General features: G+C 49.4%; 1 protein-coding gene across 1 annotated transcript in view; it reads left to right on the top strand.

Moving 5' to 3' along the window:
- The window catches only part of MOV10L1 (Mov10 like RNA helicase 1), a 62,728-nt gene that overhangs the window by 11,116 nt on the left and 25,340 nt on the right, over positions 1-26,272 (top strand). Inside the window, exons 8-19 of the mRNA XM_069102970.1 lie at positions 202-322; positions 4,713-4,907; positions 5,777-5,891; positions 7,447-7,624; positions 8,559-8,629; positions 10,402-10,493; positions 12,277-12,335; positions 12,802-12,908; positions 14,192-14,276; positions 18,008-18,186; positions 18,958-19,104; positions 24,411-24,532. Coding sequence (XP_068959071.1) covers positions 202-322; positions 4,713-4,907; positions 5,777-5,891; positions 7,447-7,624; positions 8,559-8,629; positions 10,402-10,493; positions 12,277-12,335; positions 12,802-12,908; positions 14,192-14,276; positions 18,008-18,186; positions 18,958-19,104; positions 24,411-24,532 — 1,471 coding nt within the window. The remainder of the gene's footprint in view (positions 1-201; positions 323-4,712; positions 4,908-5,776; positions 5,892-7,446; positions 7,625-8,558; positions 8,630-10,401; positions 10,494-12,276; positions 12,336-12,801; positions 12,909-14,191; positions 14,277-18,007; positions 18,187-18,957; positions 19,105-24,410; positions 24,533-26,272) is intronic.

Raw genomic sequence — 26,272 nt, 5'->3', positions numbered from 1 at the left:
GAGTCCACCCAGAGTTGCTAGAAGTCATCCATCCTCCCAGTCTTTGAACCGAGCAGTTCAGTGACTTATTAACACTTTGAAAAGTAGAGGTTCTTGGTAGGCCAGAAGCACTCTTCTCTGTTAAGGACATAGAGTGAATGTGTTGTGCTGGTCCGATTTTAGATCAAGTCGTTATTGTACCTGATGAGCGTTTCTCTACAGGAACAGATGAACAAAAGGGAGAGGAAACGTTAGGGCAGTTGGGTACGGGATCTGAACACAGCGGCCAGGTGCCAATCCCTCCGGGCAAGAAGACGCTCATCGTGATTGTGTGTGAGGCCAGGTAGGTGACTGGGAGTTTGGAGCATGAGTATGAACATTGCAGCTTTGTGAGGCCAGTCTCTCTCCATTTCAGTCTCTGTGCTGAGTGCCAGGGAGGCGAGGTGGCACAGAGAATAGAGCATGACCAGCGTTCATGCCCGGCCTCAGATACTTCTGAGTGACCCGGGCAAGTCAATAACCCTGTTTACCTCAGTTTCCTCATTGGTAAAAACCGAACAGGATTACCAAGAAAACTCCAAATGGTATTGTGAAGAGTCAGACACCGTTGAAAACGACTGAAAAGGAAGAGGCCCTACCCTCAAATACATAGCATTTGGTAAGGGGAAACAGTATGTCCATGTGCCTCTATATCCAGAATACAGGCACGGTGATTGGTCAGAAAAATACCCCCTCTTGGGAGAAGGGAGGTCCAGAAACAAGGCACCTTTGACGAAGAAGGGGAGCTTGTTCCAGGCGTAGGGAATAGCCTGGACAAAAGCACAGGTGTAAGCAGTTAAACAGCCGGCACAGAGAGCATGACAAGGGAGGGATGTAAGATCAGGTTGGAAAAGGAGGTTGGAGCTAGATTGTGAATGCCCTTCACTGACCAGTTGGGAGGCAGTGGGGAGTCTCTGGAGTTTGTTATTGAGCAGGGAGGAATGTGGTCATACCTGGGCTATGGACACATTATTCTGGAATCTCCCTGGACAGCTTGATTGGAGTGGGGAGAGCAGGTCGAGCTGGCGTGGCGAGGGGGACTAGGGAGGGCTGCAGCATGGACAGAGGTGTGAGCAGAGAGAAGAAAGCAGGTTCAAACTATTGTGGGGTAGAAACAGTAAGGTCTGGGGGTGGGGGAGATGGTGAACTGAGTGACTGGAAGGATGGTGATCCCCTTGAAAGAAATAGGATGGATCCATGGGGAAAGATGATGGTTTCTCTTTTGGACATGCTGAATTCAAGGTGACTATGAAGCATCTGTTTGGGAAATGTCCGCTGGCAATTGGTGATGATGAACAAAAGGTCAGGAGATTAGACAGAGGAAAAGAGTCTGCTAGGGCATGACCTGAACCCTAGTTTTGGGAAGAGCAAATTCCCCAAGATTTGGAGAAAGGGCAGGTGGGATCACAGAACCTAAAATCTCATCTGGGAAGTGAGCCTAGGAGGAATTCTGAAATCTCTTTATCCAATCATAGCCCTAATCCTGGAGAGAATTCAACACAGGGAGGCAAATGGAATCACCAAGTGAGACAGTGTAGAGAGAGAAGAGGACCCAGGACAGGCTCGTGGGCCACTCACACTTGGTGGCAGAGGTCAGATGTTGATCCAGCAGCAGATATTGTGAATGAAGGAGAGGAGGAGAACCAGGGGGAGAGAGCACATGCAGGAAGAGGGAGTCAACAGCGTTCAGTGCTTCAGGCAAGACAAGAACGAGGACTGAGGAGAGGCCATCGTATGGGGCGGCTTTGGTGAGAGGGAAGAAATGAGATTACAGATCGTCAAAAATAAGCGAGAAGAGAGTAAACAGGTCTAGACCAAAGAGTTGAGAAATGAGGGTGAGGAGAGCCAGTGAAGACGAGGATAGGCCGTGTTTTCTAGGAGTGTGGCTGTGAAAGGGAGGAGGGATACAGGGCAGTAGCTTAAGGGGCTGGCTCAGTCCAGTAAAGGTGGCAAATACTGGGACTTGTTTGTGGTCAGCAGGAAAAGACCCAAGAGATGAAATGTTAAGAGAGACAGATGGTTGAGATTGTATTTTGCTGGAGAAGATGGGGGGAGGTGATAGCAATGAAGCATTGGAAGGGTCGCCATTGTAAAGAAAGGTCATGTTTTCGTTAAACTTCCCAAGCAAAATAGGAAAGGGTGGTGAGGCTTTGAGATGGAGAGAAGGGAATGGCCTCTCTTTTCTCAAACTGTGAGGTGAAGTCTTCAGCTGAGAGACTGGTGACTGTGATTGAGAATCCTATGCAGAGGAAGAAAATGTTGGCCTTGCTACAGTGAGGATCTGGTTACTGGTCAGAGAAGATTGGTCTGTGGCGTAGTGGGTGCTGTCAGCCTGGGTGCATAATGACCTTCTGTGACATTCAGAGGCATGTGAGGAGCAGGCGGAGGTGGGGGGGAGGGTAGACCCAGAATCTGAGAGAAAACAACAGTGTAATGATGAACTGGAAAGGGGGAACGTGATGCCCAAGCCCCAGGGACATCACAGAGAGGATGGAGGAAGCGCAGGGAAAGAAGAGGAAGCGAGGGTTGGATAAAAAGAGTTCCTGCAGAATTACTCTTGGACCCACTTCCCCAACACAATTTTAGGCCCTTGGCCCTGTCCCCCCTCCCAGGCCATGACCCCTGCTCCTCCCAGCACGCCTTTCCTCTGGCCAGAGCTCCGAATAGAGAGAGAACCCTTTGTTCCTTCTTGAGCAGCCAGTTTCTCCTTCTGGTCCCAAACAGTCTAAAATAGCCATTTCTTCTCATCTTTCCTCTTACCTCTTAAGGATGCAGGCTATCCTGGAGGCAAGTCAGAGATGTCATGACCTGGTTTTTGTTAAGCACAAGCTCCCCATCCCTGCCATGGGTACGGGGGGGGGGGGGAATCTCTGTTGCAAACTCCTCACTGTCTGCAGTGTGCTTTAGCCTCAGGATCTTTTCTGTGTCATATTACTATTGATCTTCACTGGAACCCCATCACAGGGACCTCAGAGACTTCCTCGCCGTTTCACAGCCCGCAGGCCTTGCTGTTTGTCCAGGGTCAGAGCCCGGATTCTTGACATTCCATGGTGGTTGCACCTTCCTATTATACTGTTACTATCCCACTCTTTCATTGTCCTTCTTTCCCTCAGATAATGGTATGCCTATCCATGATCACAAGTCCCGTGTTTCCAGTACTTCGAGTGTGCCCCCTCCCCAACCCAGGCCATCCCAGGACCTGGCTTGCTCCCACTGGTAGCCTTCCCCTCCCCTCTTCTTACAGCTTGATGAGAATGGCAGTCAGGAGCATCCATTCTTTCCCTGAGACTAAGGACCACCAGGCTTTGCCATCTATGTGCTGCTCCAACCTCATGTAACCTAAGAACCTTGGGACTGGCTTATCCACCCAGCTTCAGCACCTTTAGGCCCTATTTGGTGTGACCATGAGAGCAGGGACTGTCCTGCTTTTTTTTTGCTTGTATCCCCACCGTTTATCACACATAGAACACATTTAATATATGATTTTTCATTCATTTACTCAGACCTGTGAGTTTAAATGGAGTAGTCAGGTGATGCAGGAGATAGAGTGTGGGACCTGGAGTTGGGAAAATTCATCTTCCTGACTTCAGATCTGGCCTCAGACACTGGTTCGCTTACACTTAATCCCATTTACCTCAGCTCCCCAAATGATCTGCAGAAGACAATGGCCAAATCATTTCAGTCTCTTTGCAAAGGAAACCCCCCCAGAGGGGTCATGAAGAGTTAGACACAACTTGGAACAACTGAACAATGGATGAGTTTTCCAAGGAATGTGCACAATGTTACATTAAGATCCAGGGAACTGACTCCCCAAGTAGAAAGTGACGGGGTGTGTAGTCGAGCAGTGGTTGGTCATCTGGAGGGGCTGGGGAGACTGCCAGCTCCGTGGTAGGTAGTGTGATAATGCCGCCCAAAGATCCAGGGTGCCCTCTGCCCTGGCCAGGCCGCACCAGGAGCCTCGGACACCCCATCTCATACACATGTCTGGAAGAGAGGAGCAGAAGCAGAAGGGTGACAAGACTGAAAGAAGACCAGCTGGATGGGCTGGCAGGAGAGGGGTGGGGCAGAGGGAGAAGGGCTTTGTTTCTTTTTAAGAATGCAGGGGGAAGCCGTCAGTGTCAATAGAAGGTGGATCAGGCCTGTCTTCTTTAGCCCAAAAGAGCAGAAATAGGTGCTTTGGTGGGCAGTAGCAGACGAGTTGAGGCTTGATTCCCAGCAGCGAAGGTCTGTGCCAAAGCAGGGGAGGGGCTGCCTTGGGGGGAGCTTTTGGGGTCCCCTGAGCTGACACCTTCCCATAGAGGCTGGATCACCATTTGTTAGTTGTAGTAGGGATAGGGGTCAGCCTGGGTGTCTGCTTAATGCTCTGAAATACTGTGATTTTGTTGGGGGGAAGAGGTGGAATAAGGTACAATAACAGGGTGTCCCATGAACCTAGATCTCATTCTGCCACAATAAGCATTCAGACTCCCTGGTCATATTACACGGTCCCCGGACAAAATACTTTTGTTTCCTTGTTTATTCAGCAAACATTTTTAATCACTGAATATGTTAACTGCAGAGACAACCTATATCTGAAACATTTCACATTAGGGAACATCATTGAAAACTGAGAATGACCCTTATGCCTGTTGTCTGTGTACGTTTGTATATACTTGCCGAACAGTAAGCAGATTTTGTCATCTTACTTCTTCAAGAAATCCCGGCCGCTGCATGGACCTCCTTTTGCTTTGTTTTTCTGACTTCATTATCGGGCGTTACATCGAAGTGAATGTAGTAAGTGAAGAAGAGGTGCTCATAGCTGTCACGGAGCCGTTTTCTTGGAAAAAGTCGAAAGCCATCCCAGCTCTGGCATCCCCCAAGACAACGGTGGTGGTGACAACACAGAAAAGGTATTGCAACCAGGTTGCTGTTTGGGAAAGTCCTGCTGCCCGAGGTCCCTCGGGAGAAGCTGAGTTAGATGGGGCAGCCCAGAGACTGCTGCCTCCCGCTTAGAGTCGGTTATGTGCCAGCTCAGGCCAAGGCCTCGCCGTGAGTCTCTGATCCGTGTGACTTGGAGCTCCGTGCTCTAATGGCCTCCACTGAAAGTGAAGAACTGGCCATCGTGGGCCAGTTTCCCCAACTCTTCACTCTCCCGGGTCCCTTTTGTGAAGTTATCCACTGCTGCCTTGGAGAAGGAAACCAGTCCTTCTGAGTCCATCGTCCAGACAGCTCGTGACCAGGCCGTGGGGGGTGGGGGCGGAGGGTGCCATGGTCCTCACTTTGTGAAGCACCGTCTTATATCTTCTCTTTGTTTTCCATTCTTGTTTCAGTAGGAGCGGGTGCTAGCCTCAAGTCAGGAAACCTAGTTTCGGATTCTGACTGAAACTCACTAGCTTTATCACTTTGAGCCAACCATTTACCCTCTCTGAGTCTCTGTTTACTTATCTGCAAAGTGGGGTTGGTTGTATTGCTGTAGCTGCCTTTCAAAATTGTTTTTGAAGAAAGTGCTTTGTAAACTTTAAAGTTACATAAATGTGAGTTATTATGGACATCTAAATCCCTATGCCCATTGATTATCTTTTTATTTTTTTTAGCAAGAAATTTAGGTAAATCATGGCATTTCTAACAGAGTCAACCAGTTACACTTGGTAGTAAATATTCTTGAGAAATTTAACTAAATGTGAGGATTATAAAGGAGTGAATTTCATTGCAAGGAAATACCCTTAACACTATAAGAACTGGGATGTTTGCTTATTAATTTTATGGATTGATTTTTCAGGAATCTAAGAAGACAGTTGCCAAGTTTCCTCCCACAGTATCCCATACCAGATAGACTAAAAAGATGTGTGGAAAAACAACTAGACGTATTAACTTTTCAGCCACTGCTTGCAGAGGTAAGAGAAAAGAGCCACTACTTGCCAGTGCTCCTGCCATCTGCCCTTTTTCACAGCCCCATCTGACATGTTCACCTCTTCTCAGAGGTTCTGGGCTGGGCCTTTGCTGCAAAGCTGAGCTTTGGGTAAAAAGGGTCAAAAGTCCTGGTGCTGTTAGGAGCTGTCCACAGCAGAGCTGCTGGGACAGCTCCAGGCACATTCTCCTTTTAAGAGGACGTTGGAGTAGTGACATCACAGGCAGACAATGAACAGTCTTTAAAATGCCACCCTTCCAATCATTTATGTGTGAGTAACTGCTTCATAGTCTTCCCACACAGCATGGCCCATTCCTTTGCTCAAGTGCTTTCAAAATTTCCCAGTTTCTTCCCAGTAAAAGTAAGAAGCCTAGTGTCCTACAACATTAGCATAGCTTGGATATTTAGATGACATTTTAAATGGTTATAATTCTCTTAATTGGGTTTTGCATTCTAATTGAGAGGGTCATTGAGCCTTACCTAGGAGACTATATGAAGCAGCCAGTGTAAGAGCTTGTTTTGTTTGACCATACACAGTTATCCCACATCGAAGGGCTTAGGAGCCTGGCACCTCAACCATATGGGAAATCCATGGAAAATTTTGGGGCCTTCTCTTGGTGCTAGAAAAGATGTCTGAATTTTTTCTTTTTCTTTTTTGAAGTGTTTACAGAACCTTATTGTAAAATGTGGGTTGATATTACACAATACTATACATATGTTTATGCATTTTAAATTTCTAAACCTTTTCTGTGTCATCTGCTGGCTTTCCATATGTCATCTGTGGTTTCCACAGAACTCTTCCAAAATTCCCATTTAATTTCTTATGTCGACCCACAATATGTTGAAACTCTGATGAGGAAAGTTGTGATGTGAAAAGGAGAGCTGTATTTGTTTTTCTTTGCTTTGCAATTGGAGTGGGGGGAACAGACTCTGTGAAGGGTCTCTGACTTCATCAGTATAAGAAATTCCTCTGCCAAAGCAGCTTCAGTCCCCCTGTGACTTTGGAAGCGAGTTGTCTGAGGCATGTAGCCAGGACCACCTTTGCCTAAGGCACCCAGCACTCTCTTTAGAAAACCATTTTTAACTTACACTACTCAGAGCCCATTTATCAGACTTTCAGACACCAATAAAAGAGTTGAGCACCAGGGGTCATGGAGTGAAAGAACAAGCAGGTGCAAGGCCACTGTCTTTATGCATGCAGGAGCAGGAGAGTCAGAGCCCACGTTGGTGGGCCCTCTGTGTGGGGGAGCTGTGCAGGTTAGACACTGCCCTGACCCTGTGCATCCCAGGGGCCCCAGGCCATTGCTGCTAGGGTTCTGAGTGAGCAAGAGCGACTTCGGTCGTGCTGAGTGTTTAGTGTGCCCGGTTTGCTCAAGCAGAGAGGGCTGTGCTGCACTTCAGAGAGATTTCCTCATTTTTTATCAAGAAGCTTGGGCCTCTAAGGATTAGCCTTCTCTCATAGAATGCCTTAGTCCCTGACTGGCATACATAAGTGGGATGCTGCTCGACCTTGCCCTCACTAAATTCTGCGTTTATTTCAGCTGCTCAATATGTCCAACTATAAAGATAAGTTTTCCACTCTGCTGTGGCTGGAGGAAATTCATGCAGAGCTGGAAATCAGAGAGTTCTATATGAGTGGAGTGATTCTGAAAAAGAATGGAAATTTCTTGGTTTTGGAAGTGCCAGGATTGGCAGAGAGTCGCCCATCCTTGTACACAGGTGAGTGTTGTACTTAGAGCATCTTGCTGTACACACAGAGAAGGGCGGAAATCAAAGGAGGAAAAGGCACATTTTGCTTGTAGTGCTGGAAATGTAATTGTGCTTTTCTTTTTCATCAAGATAACCATTCCATTCCATAATTTGATTTCCATCCGTAGTCTCTTTGTTCTGAAATGGTCTTATATCTGAGTGGTAAATGTCTGGCTCACAGGCTTCTCCTTGCCTTCTTCCTCTAGGACTGTCCTCACCATTCCTTCCATACTTTCCTTCACTTAGCCTTCAAAAACTGTTCTCCCTCCAGCATTCTCAGCTCCAGCTCCACTCTAAGCAGGCTCTAATCCCATCCCCTCTTTCACTTTCCTCGACCTGTTTCCAGCCCTTCTTCTGGTCATTTGGCCCTTGGTTCCCTCTGTTTTGTCCCCTCTTGCCTCCATACCGCATTTTAATCTTGCTCATCAAGCCAGCAAACATTTGCTCAGCACTTGCTCTGTGCAAAGCATGGTACTTGGTATGGAGGAAGACACAGTCTTGAGAAGAAGCGGGCCTGGTTCATCTCCAGGTGACTCTCAGACCCAGTGTCACATGATGAGTCCATTGGAAAGCTGGGACCAAGTGCTTCAGGAAGTGAGGAGTGGAGCAGGCTGTTGCCCATGCAGAGCCAGAGAGGGTGGCTTTGGAGGTGGCAGGGCAGAAGTGGGGAGGGACAGCAGGGACCTGGGAACAGGCCGGGCTCCCCCAGGATCCTGGGGTCCCGGAGCTGGGGCTGCCATCCACACAGGACGTGCTTGGTTTGGGGCGGGGGGGGGGCGGGGGGGGTGGGGGCGGGGGGGGGGGCGGGGGGGTTGTGCGGGGGGGGGGGGGGGGGGGTGGGGGGGGGGGGGGGGGGCACCGTTTAGCATTCACGTGCAGAAGCGAGTCTTGTTTTCTTCACCAGGCGACAAAGTGATTCTGAAAAGCCAGGACTACAATGAGCATGTTATCGAGTACATTGGCTATGTGACCGAGGTGAGTCGCTGTTGTGTTGACTTGGTCTGCAGACATCCCAGGGGGGCTGTGAGTGAGTGCATCCCCTGGGCTCCCTAAGCAGAAACTGCAGGCAGGCAGGCAGGGTGACGTCGGGCAGCCCTAGGGCCTCCCTCCCAGGCGCCGCTTTGCACAGGTAGAGACGACTGGATGAACCCTCACGGGAACCTTTGGTGTCTGTCTCTTAAATGTCTTTTTTTTTTTTTCAATTCTGTCTGGTTCTGCCCTAATTCTCTTAAACGTAGCGTGTCAGTGCTCCGTCCCAGCGGTACCGAGTGTTCAGTTCACAGGTCATGGTTTTACTGAAGTTCTTCTGTGAACCCCATGAAGATACTTGCCTTGGATTCTTCTTTATCCACTTAAGAACAATGACCCAAGTGTCTTCTGTTTAGTGTCTTACATAGAGATAACTGTAGTTGGGGGATTGGAGTCAGGAGACCTGAGTTGGACCCTGGGGAGCTATGACTGGCACCAGTCATGCCATCCCACAGTGTCCATTTTCTCATCTAAAACACGAAGAGTCTGTGCTCTCACGTGCTCCCCTACCTCCATATGGGTCTGTAGCTGCTGAGCACCCACTGTGTACAGCCTAGGCCTGTCACCTGCGGGAAGGATGGGCAGACAGCAAAGCCTAGTGCTGGCCCTCAGGAAGTCCAGCATGGGGCAGGCGCTGTCGAGGGTGTACAGGCAGGGTCTGACTATATGGAATTGGTCAGTCGGGCAGGTATTTATTCAGTGCCGCTGTGTGCCAGCCACCGGGGCTCTGAGAGCCACACAAACAGTCCTGGCCCTTAGGAATGGGAGAACAACGAGGGCCGTGTCTGAAGGGGTAAAGAAGGCGTGTACAGTGAAAGAATGCAAGGGCACGCAGAGCATTAGCAGCAAGGAAAGATGTCGTGCCCAAGAGGTGCTTGAGAGAGGTGGGCGTGAGGAAGCAGGGCATCCCCTGGAGGGCCTCATAGTGCTCTTTCAGTGACCTTGTTGGGTTTGGGTTTTTTTAGTTTGGGTTTTTTTTTCCTATAACTCTTCCTTTAAGATCTCAGATACAAAGACAAGTCCATGACCAAATTCCTTTCTTGAATGGGTTTGAAGTGGTAGCCTAGAGCTATTCATCATTTCAGTCCCCCTTTATTGAGTCCCCCACTCTAGGTTTCTAAGCTCTGAAAATAGAAAGACAAACCCAAACCCAACCCTGCCCTAGAGGGGAGGATGCTCTGCCTGGGCCACCATAATCCCCAGCGGGTGGGGGCGGGATGGGAGGGGGAGTCTTGCTTCTTATTCCCCCTTAGCCTCTTCCCAAATGGCATCCAAAGCAACCATTTCTGAGGGACAAAACCATCTACCCCACCTTTTAAAGTATAATCATATTGGCACTCTTTTTGATTATGTAATTTATAAGATTTGCAGCATTTCTTAGTGAGGCCAGACATTGAGACCAAAGGAAGCTTTGAGCCTTTTCATGTCTGTGATCACAGCCCTCCATTCCCCATCTTGCTTGTCTTGTGTTTGGAGTAGGCGCTGACGGCCGACAAAGACTGTGACGCTGGTGTGGGTCACCCAGCTCATGAGCATTTGGCTGCCTGCTTCTTTGGTAGGGTCGTGGAGTGGGGCCTTGATTCACTTAAGTCATTATAAACACCTACGTAGCTACATTTTAGCTTCAGATTTTAGAGCAAATTCCACCCAAGAGTTCTTGGTGTTGTTTGGTTAGGCCATGACACTTACTCTCGTTACATCGTCTGTTGCTTTTTAAGATTCATGAAGAAGACGTGACCCTTAAACTCAATCCCGAGTTTGAAGAAGCTTACAACTTTGAGCCAATGGACATCGAGTTCACCTTCAACCGGTAAAGTGCTTCGTGGAGATCCCCAGCGCCTCCCTCTGCGTCCAGGCTGTTCTTGTTCTGTTCTTGAACTTGGAGAAAAGTTTAGACACAGGCTGGTCTTTAACCTTAGAGGAGGTGCTTTCTGGTTCCACTCACTGCTAGCCTGATGTGGTGGCATCAAGGCAGCCCCTCGGAGCCTCCAGAACTCCCCACAGCTTGTAATGAGGCCAGGTCTTTCCCTGGGGAATACTCAGGGTTTGGGGTTTTGTGGCCATAGTCTCAGGAGCCCCCAAGCATAATTTTATAGCATCTAGTTAGATTAATTCTCAAAAGGAACCTGTGTTGCTGTTAAAAGACTCAGAAAATGGCAAGTCTCTTTTAGAAACATTGAAGCTGTCATTCTGCCATTGTTTACCAGGGGGTGGGAAGAGACAGGAGAGTATGAATGCATGGATCCCCCTCAGAGTGGTGGGAGGACTTGGCCCCAGTCTAGCTTGTGATGCAGCCCTTGCGTGAGGCCCCGATCTAAGCCCCTCTAGGGAGCTGCTCTGGGCAGGGTAGCTTTCTGGTAATCTCTTCCAGGACAGGGCCAAGACAAGAAATCACACTCTTTGTTAAGAGTGTGACCTGAAATCCCTGATGTTTATGACAGAGGCAGTGCTAAAGGTCTTTGAGAATGTGTCAGCTACAAAGAAATGGTTTGCTAAACACTTTGCCAATGATACCAATAAGATTTGGGGATCGTGTTTAAACTTGGACGTGAACATCTAAAATACATGTTCTGAAGACTCTTGTCAGCATGACATGCGCTGATGACAAGGCTTTTGTCTGCCGGTGACCTCCTTGCACCTTTTCTGCACCCGGCATCCAGCAACCTCTTCCCTGGTGTCTGTTCCCAATCCCAGGGCAGGCTATGTAGTCAGGGCTTCTCCCAAAGTGCCCACTCCAAACCCCTCAGAGCACCCCTATGTGTCTTCCTCCTAAAAAACAAAAACTCCTGTTTTCTAAAGGTAGCCAATGTCATGTAGGAGTGATGATGCCATACTGAAGTGACTTGCACTGACATGAATGACCAGTGGTCTGTGAAGGGGCAAACTGTCTCCCTGAGGCCCCCCTTCTTGTCCCCCCCTCCAACCCCCCTTCAGATGTCGGGGGTCACTAAGTGATTGGCCGTAAGCCACGATAGGAGGTACAGACTTTCCCTGCTGCAGGGCAGCCTAGCATTGCTCTTGGCGTGCATCTGTCTAGCAGGTTATAGCTTTGTAACCGGGGCCCAGCTCCTGGAAATAGCCATCATTGCAACCTCCTTCTCTAGCATTTCAGACCTGGTGACTGAAGAGCGGGGTTCAGCTGTCCCCAGAAAGATTCCCTCTCTTCCGCTCCCCCAACCTCCCCATTCCCATCTTGTGCCCCCAGCCCTAGGATGTGGTTCCCAGAGGAGACATCAGACTCCAAACCCTTCTCTGCCTACAGAAATCATGAGGGAGTTTCTGTCACGTCTCATCCTTCTTCCCTGTGTAGGCTGGGGACCCACAGGGTGAGACCCTCTGATCAGCCGGGTGTGCCGCTGGGACCTAACTGATGTTCTGAACACACAGGAATGAATCTTATTTCATCAACTAAATGTAAACTGTTAGGTTTTTTAAAAATAACTCCACATCCATATGGACCAGGCTGTCCCCTGCCACTGGCCCAGCCCCCTAGGGTGTTTCTACTTGAAAGAGTCTCTTGATCAGGGAGCATGTAGGTAAGGTGAAATCACATGTCGCTGCCCCTGACATTTTTATTCTCTCCTTGGTAACAGAACGACCAGCAGAAGATGTCACTTTGCGGTTGAGCAGGCGATACACCTGGGTGAGAAAGGTCAGACCGTGGGCCTGGGGCGTCCCATTCCCCCCACCCACACATTGCTTCCTCTGTTTCTGTGGGGTCTTAGATGTGAGCAATTTTACAACACTTCCCGAAAAACTGGAAATTTTTGAAAAGAAATATAGGGAATAAATCAGACCAGTTGACATCCACATTTTAAAAATCTGTTGTCCAAGATATTTCAGCCACATTCAGCAGGGGCACTAGCTTAGTGGCTACAAGAAAAGTTCTCTGCTGTTTTCTCCTCTTTTCCACGTGTGTTGTGTGTTGGTGGGTGCGCAGACTCCCTGGGAATGCCTGTTTGCTTTTGGTCCCATAGAAACCGTGCAGAGGGAAGGGGAGGGCCATGAATGGCGTCACATCCTTTGGGTCGGACCTTTTGGGTGAGCACATCTGAGCTGGCAAGGGCGCACTTGACAATCTCCTGTCTCTTTTTGTTTGTTTGTTTTAAAAATCACAGTATTATTTCCAGAAAGTATCGTTTTACAGTCTCCACAAGTTTCTGGAACTTGGAACTATTTGCAAGATACTGCTAGTGATGAGTCTTCTCTTAAGCAAGGAAACAAGGTAATCTTTAAGTGACTCTTATTTTACACTTGGCTTTCAATTGATTCATCAGTGCAGTGTCGGGGAAAGAAGTATCCCTTGAGGGAATGGATTTACACACATGAAGCAATTCTGTTCCTGGCCCAGGGTTGTCTGTGTCCAGCGCTCCAGGTCTGAACCTCGCTCAAGGCCTTAGAGCTCTGGTTAGGGTTGTCACACTTAGAGCAGGGCAGGGCAGTTTCATTCGATCCCATTCTCCTAAGAGGGAGGATCCCTCTCTGTGCTGATCAGATGCTTTCACTCCTCGTGAGGGATTGTGTCATTCTTTGGGTCACCAGTCATGACAGGGCCTGGTATATTCATCAGTCTTCATTGATTGATTGATTAATTTATCAGTTGATAATTGGCAGTGGCAGGGCATGTAGAACGCATGTAGATGAACTCTTCCCAGCCTCTGCAGAGCCCTGAGCTGTGACTCCCACCCATCCCCCTACACACACGAGGATGCCCACACAGCCTCCCTGGGGACCGGCACTCCTAGGGCTGCTCTGTGTGACTTTCTCCAGGCTCCTCTTGGCTATATGTCTTGTGGTTTCTTAGCCGTGGCAGTTCTTTTGGTGTGCCACTCTCCGGGCTCCTGCTGTTTTCACTGAGTCCGTCCTACGACTTCTCAGTTATTTTGGCACTCTCTGCTTATTATAAGTTTTGGTTGGGCTTTGTTTTCTGGTGGTTTTCTACCATTTCTCCTTGGTGCTTCTGTATTGATTGGGGGGAGTGTAGGAGAAACATGGCTCCTTTCAGTCCTCTGTATTAAATCTTGGAGGTCTGCTCTCTTTCTGATGCTGTAATGGAAGGAACAGATTCTGTCGCTTTGGTCAAGTGCTGTGTACCTCTATCCAGACACCTGTCCAGGCAGATGCAGCCATGGTTCTGTAGGAGCACTGCCAAGACTGGGGAGGTGGGCTCGGCTCTTGTAGCCTTGGTCCCCCTCAGGCAGAGGAGGCCCTGCGGTGTGAAGGATTTCTTGCGATCACGTCATGGTCTGAGTACAGACCTCCCGTTCTCCCCCTCAGGTTTCTGTTTTCAGCCTCTTGATAAGCCTTAGTACCAGGGAGAAGCGCTCACAGGCTCTGTGCTAACCATGTTTTCTTCAGGTTTGTCACTGTGTGTGTGTCATGTCTTAGAGGGACGTGACCTGAGGCAGAACAAGCCACGTTTTCATGCAGCACAAACTTGGGGGGTGTTTTTAGAGTTTTCACAAGCTTTTTTTGCATTCAAGCACTTGATTGGAAATATTTTTTCAGAATAAGGAAAACCCCAAGGACCACGCGACCAAGAAGAGAAGCACCAGCTCCATTGAAGATATGGTGACGTTTGCCACGCAGACAAGTAACTTGTGTATATTAGAGCGTTGGCCGAGTGGGTGAGGTTTGTCGGGGACATTCAGAGATGGGGGAGAGCTGGGTTGTGCCGGCCGTCCAGCCCGTCCTTGCTTGGTCCCCTCTGCTGAGAGGAGTGCTGCTGCTTAGGGAATCTCCCTAATTCTGCCCCCAAATCTGCCTTCCTGTCACTTCCCACTTTGCTCTTAGTTCTGCTGGCCCCGCTCTCACATTCAGCTGACATCCTGTGTTCTGGAAGATGCCAACAACCTTTAAATGGCATGTCTTTCCCCTCCCATGCTGGTCCCCCTTGTCTGGATACGCTTGGATCTGGCCATTCTGAAGTGGGACCTTCAGGGCTGAGCTCAGGATTCCAAAGGGGTCCAGAATAGCCGTCCTCTTGGTCTCTGCTTGAAGGATGGACAGGGTCGAGCTCGCAGCTTCTGTTTTGCACAGTAGATGGTATTTTTTTTTAATTGGTGCTGTATTTGCCCTTCTGTAATCCCCATGGGCTGCCTCATCTTCCGTCTTTCAGGTAACACTGGCAGCCAGTACCTTTCCGTACCTGAGGATGTAGTTTCTTTGGGCCAGGTGAGCGGGTCCAGGACAGCTCATTGCTTTCCTCCTGTCTGCTTAATTTTTATAATGGACATAAACTTCCTGCTTTAGCCATTTTTGTTCTGTCTTGCCAGTCAAAAGTCATTCTCCTCTGCAGAGAGAAGAGAAGCAAGATGGAGTGATACTGTTTCGTCTCCTTTGTCTGTTCCCATCCGTCCTTCTTTTATTCACCTCTCTCTTTTCCCCACAGTGTCTTCTTTAATCCCATTCCTCAGCCCCAGCTCACTCGGAGCTTTTGGGTTCCTGGTATTACTTGTATAGTACCTTCCCATACTTGTGTACTCACCCCTCTTTCCTGCTCTTGTCCTCTCTCTGTGTGTCTTTGAAAAGTCCCAGTGTGCTCTCTACACTCACAGCAGTCTCTTCAGACAGTTCCCGTTCTTCGTCCTCACTGGAACCCCTTTCCTTTGTGTCTTCAGGGTTCTGTGCTTTCAGGTTTCCCATCGCAGTCTGTGCCATCCTGATCCTGAGCAAACGTCCTGGGCCGACACGCACTTTCCTAGGCACCCTCCTAGAATCTGGGGCACACGTCAGGCGGTGCCCTGCTTTCCTTTTCTCTTTCACAAACGCCCGTCAGTGAAAATCAGATCCAGAACAGAATTTCCCTTTGTTGTTTGCTCTGCTTGATGAAGGACAAAGTTATCATCAAGGGAAGTCCGGTTCTGAGCAACTTTGCTTTTGGAAAAGAGGCAGTTCCAGTAGTAAGACCCCCATCCCTTCGTGTCATGCCTCTGCACCCGAGCCTGGGCCGTCCAACAGAATTTAAATTCCTCCTTCCCTCCCTCCTGTGGAGCGGGTCGTCTCTGCCGCTCCCTGATGTTCTCCACCACAGCTCACTCGCATCTCTTTTCTGGCGCTGCTCCGCCCAGGCTCCTCGTAGTCCTTGCACCGATTTTAAATAAGGTTGCCCCGTCTAGAGACATTTTCCCATCATCCCCCGAAGCCTTAGTGATGCTTAGGAACTAAAACGTGTTTCCTGGCATTAGGCTCACTAACTCACCTTTCTCATTCTATAAATCTGGGCATTCTGGTGTGGGGGCTCAAGAGTTTAGTCACCAACTCCTCGCTTAGTCTGACCTCTTGTGAACGTGTGACCACCCCACTGCTGTTCTTCTCCCCTCAGAGGTCAGCCAGCATGGGCTGTGCATAGGTGGGCAGTCCTCCCTCTCCTTGAGTCTGTTTGCAGAAGGACAGTGCTGACCATTCTCAGTAGCCCTGAGTTCACTCCCTCTCTGGCCAGCAGCCCGCCATGTCTCTCCTTAAAGCCTGCTCTGGAAATACAAGCTCTTGTGCCCACACCCATCGCCAGCAGTTAGGAGCAGTCAGAGAAGTGCTCCATCATGGCTTGGCCACGTGCCAGAAAGACAAGAGGCGACAAATGGCGCCTTTACTAAGTGTGTGGAATGTTCCAGGTGGTGTAAGTAAGAGAATCTGCTTTTGAGAAGTTTGTACTTTACTAAGAAAACGTTTGTAGATAACTTAATAGGCTGTGTGTGTGTGTGTGTGTGTGCATGCGTGTGTGCACTGATACCCACATAGACACATTGTAAACACAAGGTCTTTTCTACCTGGGAAGTGAGGGGGCGAGAGAAGAGCTAGCAGCTGGGGGAATCCAGAGGGGCCTCCAGGATGCTAGGTCTAGAAATGAAAGGCAGCTGTGATTCCTTTAGTGAACAGAGCCAAGATTGAGATTAAGTAATTTGCCCAAGGTCACCCAAGCAGTCAGTGGCCGAACCGGGATTTGAATCTGGGTCCTCTTAACAACAGATCCAGCTTTCCATTTGAAGAAGGCAGCTTTAGGGCTGAGCCTCAAAGAAGGCTAAGGTTTCCAGGAGGCTGAGGTGAGGAAAGAGAGGGGTCCAGGCCAAGCCATGGGGCCTGGGAATGGATTATGCCCCAGAGGTGGTTGGGTATAGAGGAGCTCATTGTGGCTGAGGGGTGGGCAGGTATGTGAGGACTAAAAATGGGCCCCAGACCTGCAGAGATTAGCTCCTGCCCCTTGGGGAAGGGCTTCCAGTGCCAAGGTGGCATTTTCTCTTAGCGGTGAGGGAGTGACATGGTTCGATCTGTGTGTTAGGAGGTCACATTACCAGCTCTGAGGGTAATAGAGTGGGGAGGGGAGGGGAGCCAGAGAGGGTGTGCAGAGGCCAGCTGGGAGGCCATTGCCACAGTCCAGGTGAGGGGAGATGAGGGAGGGCCCAGACTAGAGTGTGGAGGGAAGAAGGGGGCCAAGCACGAGCTCTTCAGGGGGCAGAGGCGATGGGCTATGGGGGCACGGTGAGGGAGAGCGAGGAATACTGCTGAGTTTCCAGTAGATCGCCTTCGGCCAAACACATCTCCTCATTCTGCTGCGCCCTACCCACGTCCTCCTAGAAGACGTCCAGCCCACCTCCTGGCCTTGATCTCTGCTGCGGTGTGCAGGGTGTGTGGCGCTGGCCCTGGCCCACCTCCTCTTCCACTCGGGCGTTTCTCTGGTGATCTCTTTCATGCCACTTCCCCAGTGAGACAGCTCTGGACGGATGTGCATATTGTGATGTTAGGAATGAGATGGCCATACTTTGTGACAGAGCCGTGATTTTGCCTGTTAGCATGACCTCCTTTTCACTTTGTCCCAAACTTGTGCCATCTGTGACCGGTTAGATAGTCCCAGGGAGTCACCGGGAGCTCAGCACCATGCCTGACATAATGGTGCTTATTAGCAAATGCTTGTCGAGTGACTTAGTGATCTTCCGCTGGCTCTAGGCTGTTGTGTGGGGCCCATTCCAGTATCTCAGTCAACAAATCACTGCCTTCCCTTCTGGGTCTTTCACCCACCCCATGCAGGCTTCTCTCACCCCCTCTGGGAAGCTAATGTGTTACCATTACTGTGGTATAGTATTCTTGTCTCACTCCCAATAATTGGGCTGGGCAGGGCCACCTCACCCTATGATCGAAATACTCACTGGGGACTTGGGGATTCTCGTGTCATCAATGAAGAAGTTTTTCAACATGGTTTTACTTTTATTCTTGACTGTTAAAATGGGCTGTGCTGTACCTTTTTTACATAAGGTTATAGAGGGTGAACATTGGATTTACTTGTTTTCCCTCTATATGAAACTTTGTGTTTATGCTTTGTGTGCACAGTGAATGGAGTACAGGCCTCGAAATCCAAAGAGAGTGAATTTTTCAATCCAGTTCTAAATGAAAAGCAGAAACTGGCAGTTAGAAGAATCCTAAGTGGAGACTGCCGACCAATCCCCTACATCCTTTTTGGACCTCCGGGAACTGGAAAGACAGTTACCATAATAGAAGCTGTTTTACAGGTAATTATCACTGGCAAACACACCACAGGATGCTCCTTAGAAGCCCAAGCTGGCCACAACCCCAGTTCAGATTGTAGGAGGAAGAAACGAGTTAGGGCCAGAGCCCAGCCCCCAGGATGTGCAGTCAGCAAGCTCTCATTGCTTTAATAGTGATCTCTGGCTGTTCATTAAACACGTGGGTGTATCATTCTACAGGCAGCCTTATTTTAGAATTCTTAACTCTAGGGTTATTTGACAACATTTAAGGGTCATATTTCCTAGCCTTTAGAAGATGCTTTATTTTTAGAATGGCAAACTATTCAGTCATTGGGTAGAAATTTACCTACAGAAGAAATGCTACTTAAAATTAGACTTGGCTATTGTCAGTCACTAGGCTGCAAAAACATCAAGTACATTATATAGATGTATAGATATAGATAAAAAAATTTTAATGAGATCGTTGAGTTGATCAAGCTTTCTCCTAGAGAAGGAAGTCCCTTTTGGACCTCATCCCATAGCTCTGTGCTATGGAAAAGAGTGGACAGGGTAGATGTCTTCATTTTAAAGTTAGGGAAGTAGATGAAGGGAGACTGAGGGGCTGGAACAAGTGTGAGAAAAGACTTGAGAAGAGGCCTTTCCTTCCGACACCAGTCCTAGACTCTTCCACCTTTACATTGATTGCATACAGATCTTATATTTAAAAGTTGCTGGTTTTGTGGGGTTTAAAAAAATCTCATGGTATGTTGAAGGAAAATGGCTCCCCATGTCTCTGGCCTTTTGTCTGTGACGCAGATTCATTCTACTTTACCGGACAGTCGGATTCTTGTCTGTGCCCCTTCCAACAGCGCCACTGACCTCGTCTGCATGCGGCTGCATGAGAGCCAAGTGCTTGCGCCAGGCGCCATGGTGAGAGTGAACGCCACCTGCAGATTCGAAGAGGTGATTTTCCATAGTGCTCGGGATTTAACCCTCCCCTTCCCCCCACCACAGCACCATGAATCTGGAGTGTGGATCCTAAGGGATGTTCCAGGTAAGTGTGAGTGAACATGTGTTTGAGGCTTGGCGGGAGTATCTCCTACTCCAGAACCTTCCAGGATTCCCCATTGTCTACCACGTTAATGCTAAGAGCACCGTGACCCGCCTCCTTTTCACACTCCGGTTTCCATGCTGCTGTTTCAGCCCACGTCTTTGCTGCCTGGCAGCTCGCCTCTTCCTTCCCCTTCCCCCCACTGTGGCGTCTGCCATCGTGGGGGGCCAGCACTCCTCCCACCCTTCCTTCCTCCTGTCCCCCAAACCCTCGTCCTTCCCCAAAGGGAGCCATCTCCTTGTTGGTCCCCTGGGAGTTAGCATTCCTCTCTTCTGACTTGCCCCATGCCCAGAGAAGTGGAAGGCCTTTGAGGGCAGGAATTGGGTTTTATCTGCCTTGGAATCCCTGCAACTCTGAGCCCAGGGCCTCAGGCATAATTTGTCGTTGAGTCTTTTCAGTCATGTTGGAGTCTCCATGGCCCGGTGTGGGGTTTTCTTGGCAGAGATGCTGGAGTTGTTGACCATTTCCTTCTCCAGCTCATTTGACAGATGAGAAAACTGAGGCGAACAGGGCTAAGTGACTTGCTCAGGGTCACACTGCTAGGAGTATCTGAGGCCGGATTTGAACTCAGGAAGAAGAGTCAGTCTTTCCGACTCCAGGCCTGGGACCCTGTGTACTATGGCGCTACGTCGCTGCCCCCTTTGTATGTAGTAGGGAGTTTGTGAAGAGGATGACATAGAAATCAGTAGGAAGCTGAGAAAGGGTTCAGCGCATTTCAGCAGGCAATAGGTTCTGTCCTCAAGGGGCTTATTAATGTGGAGTGTTTGTTTCTTGCATCCTTGATGATGTCTTTATATTTCCCTCATGAACTCAGGTGTAGGAATTGAGGAATAACTTTGGGGTGTGAAGGTCTGATGATCTGAGCAGAGTGCTGAGAGCTAGGGCTCCCTGGAGAGGCCAGGCCCTGCGGTGAGGTCGTGGGGCTAGGACAGAAGCCTAGAAAGCTTCCGGCAGTGAAGCCCAGTTGGCCTTCTCCCTGCCTCATCGGTGGTCCCCATCGCCTGGACTCCAGAGCCTCAGAGGGCAGCACCAGAGGGCCCCCAGAGGACTAATACAGTGATCAGAGCACAGCCAGTGGGCGTGGAGCAATTGAAGGGCTGCAGAATGCTGTGCCAGTTCTTTCTCATTTGGTCCTCACAGCAGCCTTGGGAGGCTGGTACTTCTGTTAGCCCTGTCTTTACAGACGAGCAGATGAAAGCAAATGGAGTTAAGTGGCTTGCCTTTTGTGGCATCACTAATAAGTGTCTGAGGCCAGATTTGAATTCCGCTCCTTGTGAATCCAAGTCCCTTACTCTCTTGGGCCCCGGAGGAGCCTCTTCCTCCATAAGCAGAACTCATGAGCATCCTTGGTATATGTATTTCTGTTACTTAGCCAGAGGGCAAAGTCAGTTCAAAACAAAGGAATTGGATGAAAGAGCCTAGTTTTTAAAAAAAAGGTGGCTCTAAAACGTTTCCTCCCATAAGCCCCCAGTTCCATCTGTCTTTGGAAATATCTAGGAGTTGTAGGGCAAGGTCCTGCTCATGAAGAGGCCGCTCCCGTCTCTCTTGTTTAAGAGTTGCCATTGTCCTCTGGAGGTGTCGCTGCCCTGTCTCCTCTAGGCCTTCAACTCGCCGATCGTTGCTCGTTGTCTCTCCTTCTGGCTTCTGGCTTCAGTTTGGAGTTCTCGGCAGAGGTGCTCCCTCTTCCTCATAAGAAGAGGAATGATCTTAGCTTAGAGCCCAAAGGCTTAAGCCTCTGGGGGTTTTAGGTAAGCAGGTCTTTCCTTCACACGTTATCAGACTAGCTTCAAACCCCCTTGTCGCCTTTTCTTCCCGTAAGGACAGGAGGTCCTCCATTCCCAGTGCTTTGGATATAGTTGGGTTTTTCTCCCCAGAAGGAGAGTTTACCTGCAGGGCCCAAGTTCTTTTGGATCACAGAAAGCCAACCAGATTACACAAGCATTTCATGTCTTTGAACTTTGCCTTTCTGTTCATCAGGACCACTTTTCTTTGTCCCAAGTCTCTCTGACTTCAAATAAGAATATCTTTGTCATTCTTCATTCCTGTACCGAGATTCTCTTCCCCAAACCCATTTCAGATGGGCCCTCTGCTGAAAATGAAAGGGAGGAGGAAAGACAGAGAACAAAATCTTCCTTGGTCAAGTTGTGTCTGACGTAATCCTGTGCTCCAGATTCCTACCCTTTTGTTGTGTTCCATGGACAGTGACAAGCCTAGGCTTGGAGCTCCCCCACATAGATTTTTTAGCCTTCTTTGGGAAGTAGATTTTGCTTAGACAGATGAGACTTGACTATTAGGGTGATAAAATGTCAGTATTTATTTCCTGAGGAGAAGCTGCGGAATTTCCCTCACTGGATTTCTTTGAGAAGTCACATGTTGTAGATGGATGAGTCCAACACTCAGTGAACTGCCTCCCTATCACATATATCCAGTGCTCTGGGTCACACTTCAGAGACCCCACTTCCCAAAACAGAATAGAAAGCGTTTGCACAGTGGCCAGACCCCATCTGATTAAGGGTGTGGTGCCTGTCCCCATTCAGACAGCCCGGAGCACAGCTCTGGCTCCACACGGCCTAGCTTTATAAATACAGGGTATCCCTGCTGGGGTGCAACACCAGCCAAGTGAGTTGTCTAGGAGGCGGGGTGTCCTTTTCCACCAGTGGCGAGGAAATCAGAAGACTGTTTCCTAGGGCGTAGAGAGGGATGTCCCTTGTTACGTGGTTTGCTAGTCTGGTTGTTTAAGTATCTTTTCCTTTGTGTTACGTTGATCACGTGGCATAGTGGATTTAGTAGATGGGGAGTCAGATACCCTGGTGGTGAGGTCCTAGACAAGTGACGTAAGCACTTTCAGCCTGTTTCCTCATCTGTGAAATGGGAATCCTCCTAGCGCCTCCCAAGCTTGTGGGGATCAGAAGAGAGAGTGGATGGAAAGCCTCTGAGTGCTGAGAGAGGATTATTACTGTGTTGTGAAGAGAATAAGAGCGAGCGGAGATCTGGGTTTAATAAATTTAGATGTGGATTTATTGATCAAGCGTGCAACTGCATGGAGTATACACTCAAATCAGGCAGCCCTGAATTGGGATACAGACGAGGCTTATAAAGGCGAAAACCACAGTGGGGGAGGGCAGCTGGCATAAGCAGTGACATACAGAAGCCAGGAACAGCCATTGGTTGGATCCATAGCTCAGAGGTAATTTGGGAAACATGGCACAAGGGCACAGCTAGGGTCCTTCCTGGAACAGGGTGGAGGGCACAGGGGCAGTGGAATTTCCCAGAACAGGCCAGGGTCCTGTTCTGGGTGAAGGGTGTGGGGGACCCTGCTTGGTCAGCATCCCGGAACAGGGTGGTCTCTTGCATGGGATAGACTTGCCCCATGATCTCTATACAGGCTTGCACCATAATCCTTATACAAAATGCTGCTTCAAGGCTTTTTGATTTAGGGAAGTACTAATGGAAAGATAAGGGAGCAGGGGACTGTGCCTTGGGTGAATCACTCTTACCCAGGACTACACCTTTAAGCTGTTACAAGCAGTTACAAGATTTAGGATAGAGACAGACAAATATAAAGGAGACAGACAAATATAAAGGGGCTTAATGGTGGGCTCCAAATCAGGTGGCATGTGATTTGGGTCACGTTACAACTGGATGAAAAGAAGTATGAGGAGGGATTTTGGAGCTGTAGCTTTACATACACACTGCTCTAAAAACTCCCTTGAACCTCAGTGTAGATGTAGAGGACCCCAGGCCGTATGACCCAGAATAATGGCAGGTAGCCCAGCTCTTCCCCTAGTGTAGAACTGGCATGTCCCCATTAGATCCCCTCCTCAGTTACTGTTCCCAGTCTCCGAGGCCCAGTCCTCTCAGCCATAAAGAAGGCAAGGATTCGTCCAACACACATATCCCAGGGTGCCCAGCCCCAGCTTGAGGTAGCCCTTCCATAGGCCTGAGGAGCCAGAACAGCTTCTGTTCCTGCACTGTCAGACATGACTGTGCTAGGTTTGGGGGATAAAAAGACAGAAGTTACACCGTCACCACCCTCAAGGGGTCGCCTCCCTTGCCAGGAGGCTGGTGATGAGCAGGAATAGCTACGTGTGGGGCCAAGGTGAGCTGGCGACTTCCTCCCCTCCCAGGGCTTCAGTCTTCCTGTCTGTGCAGGCGCTGCCTCTGAGTTCTGATCTGCCACCAGCAGCTGCCGCTCAGATGGCTGTCAGTGAGCATTTATCGAGCACTTCCAGTGTTCCAGGAACTTTGCCGAGCACTAGAAATACAGATCTAAGCAGAAAGAGGTGACCCCTGCCCTCGAGGAGCTTACATTCCAGTAGGGGAAGGCACCTAAAAAGAGGTGGGGGAGGCCTGGCAGAATAGGGCCGGGCACAGCAGGTCTGCTGTGCAGCCTGGAAAGGAATGCAGTGGCATGGAAGCCTCCCAGACCCATCCTGTCCTCTCACTAATCTGTCTCCTTTCATTGACTCCCGTTCACTTTATCCACAGTCAGCTCCCACCCCTTTCCAGTCTTTAGTCATACAAGGGCTGGTTCAGATGAAGAGGGCCGGACCCCATCTGATTAAGGGGGTGGCCCCTTAACCATGCATTTTTCCATTCACTCACGTGATCATTGAACCTTTATCAAGCCTGTACTATGTGCCAGGCACTGTGCCAAGCCCCAGAGATAGAAAAAGAGGCAAAGACAGTCCCTGTCCTTGAGGAGCTTACAGTCTAATGGGGGAGACACTGGGCAACCAGCCTTGTATGACTGACAGAGGGAAGGCACTAAAATGAAGAGGAGTTGGGGAAGGCTTCCTGTAAAAGGTGGGGTTTTAGTTGAGGCTGAAAGGAAGCCGAGAAGTCAGTGGTCAGAAGAGAGGAGGGAGGGAATTCCAGGCGTGGGGGACAGCCAGAGAATGCCCGGGAGTTGGGAGATGGAGAGCCTTGTGCATGGAACAGCCAGGAGATGGGGGTCAAGGGGTGGCAGGGCAGGCTGTGCAGAGCCTTCCCACGCCTCCCCCTCCCCCTCCTTCCTCCTCCACGTCTGACGTCTGGCCCATACTCCATTCTCCTACTTTGATGGGGGAGAGGGGTAGAAAGAGTCAGTCAAACAGTGTTCAGAGGAAATGGTTAACATGTTTATAGAAGAGCTTGTGCGTGTGTGTTTTGTTTTCAGATCATCAGTGACACTGTGCGACTCTACTGCAAAGACGGGGAAGACGTCTGGAAGGCATCCCGCTACAGAATCATCATCACCACGTGCAGCAGCTCCGGACTGTTCTACCAGATTGGAGTGAGGTATCTAAAACTCTTGCAGCTTATGCAACTTGTTTGCATTTTGTGTCCTTGAGGCACCAGGACACACTCTCTCCTTCTGTCCCCATGACGGACGGGCAATAAAATGGGAAGCGTCTCCCATCCTGAGAAAGGGCCTGGCTGCCCAGGACAGAAGTCAGCAGATCCCTGGGGGACAGCATTGTGCCAGGTGTAGGGACACACAAAACACTCCAGAGCTGCTGATTTCAGTGTGGCACTGCAAGGACCATCCCAGGATCTTTGGCTTCCTCGGGCTCCTTCCAGCATTCCTCTCCTAAGAGACTCCCAGCTGGGAGGCTGTGTGGCGGAATTCTCGCCTGTGCTCCAGCAAAGATCGCCAAAGAATAGCAGACCAAATCGTGGCGAAGGAGTCCAGAGAGTGACTAAAGTAGGTGTCTTCACCCAGCCCAGCACTGCCAAGAAGATAGCCAGAACCCTGCAGGCACTAGGAAAAGGGCCTGGTCAGAAAAACTAGAGCAGGCACCATTCCAGAAAGCCCGTGGTGACCGTACATGAGAGCTCAACATGCCGGAGCCCTGCACCCAGAGAAGGGGATCCAGCAGCAGGGCTGTGAGCAGGGAGCGACTTGAAAGGCTCCAGCAGTCTGCAGTGTGCTTAACCTGGGGAGCTCCACAGGGCCGTGAAAACTGCAGTACTTCAGGGACTGACCCTGCAAATGGGGGCAACCAGAGTAAAGAAGTTTTATGGAAGACAACAGCTTCACAACAGCTACCAGCAAGGTCTCAAGGAAGAAAAGGGCTTGGCCACAACGTCTGCAAGAGTTCCTAGAAAAAATGAGATCACTGGGATAATAAATAGAATTATATGGAGTAAATAACTCAGAGTCAAAAGTGTTCAGACCTGTCCAAATGTCAGGAACAGGCCCTAGGCCAGTACTTCATGAGTTGAGATTTAATACTGACGTGACCTAAGGTCCTTAGAGGTTATCCAGCAGTTAACAGAAGGTTTCCGTGATCTATAAAGATACTTGGATAGACAATCCCCGTCCCCCGTCTTCACGTGGAGACACGTCTGGTCAGGGAGGATCGTGGCAGCGCTCCAGGTCTGGGGACATCCTCCGAGGCTGAAAGACCGCGACTGCACATCAGAGGGCCTTTGTATGTCCTTTGGGGACCAGCAAGCCATGGCAGATAGGACGTGGAAACCCCCAGAGTCGTGACACCAGGTCCCCGGAGTGTGCTCTCCAGTTGCCTCAGATGATGCGGTGTGTGAGGAATCTGTGGTGTCGTTGTGTTCCCTGACGTTCCTTGTGCTCCTCCTTCTCATTGAGACTATGTGGCATTAGGAGACCCACTGTCAAGGGAGAGGGCGGAGGAAAAACCTAGGATTTCTGGCTTGTATTCTCCATGTTGTTGTTGCGGTTTTTTTGTTTTCATTTATTTTTTGCTTGCCCTTTCAGAGAGGCTGTTAAAATTTTTAGTTATTGTTTTTTTCTGGAATTTTCTTTGTTTTTGCTGTTTTTGTACTTATAAAAAAAAAAGAGCTGTACTTAAAAAGTCACTAAACTGCATTCTCTTTGATCCAGTGAGACTGCTGCTAGGTACATGACCCAAAGACATCAGAGAATGATGGAAAAGAGTCATGTGTCTGACAGTATTTACAGCAATATTTTGGTAACAAAGAATCGAAGACTTGCCTGTGAATGACTGAACAAATTGTAATGTATTAATGTGATGCAATGTTATTAGGCCATAAGGAATG

Source organism: Petaurus breviceps, unplaced genomic scaffold (assembly GCF_028583685.1).
Source record: "Petaurus breviceps papuanus isolate PSGF00001 unplaced genomic scaffold, PetGlider_PUasm1.0 558, whole genome shotgun sequence".
Taxonomy (NCBI): Eukaryota; Metazoa; Chordata; class Mammalia; order Diprotodontia; family Petauridae; genus Petaurus; species Petaurus breviceps.
Note: the sequence above shows the minus strand (reverse complement) of the source record. Positions and strands in the feature narration are given on the sequence as shown.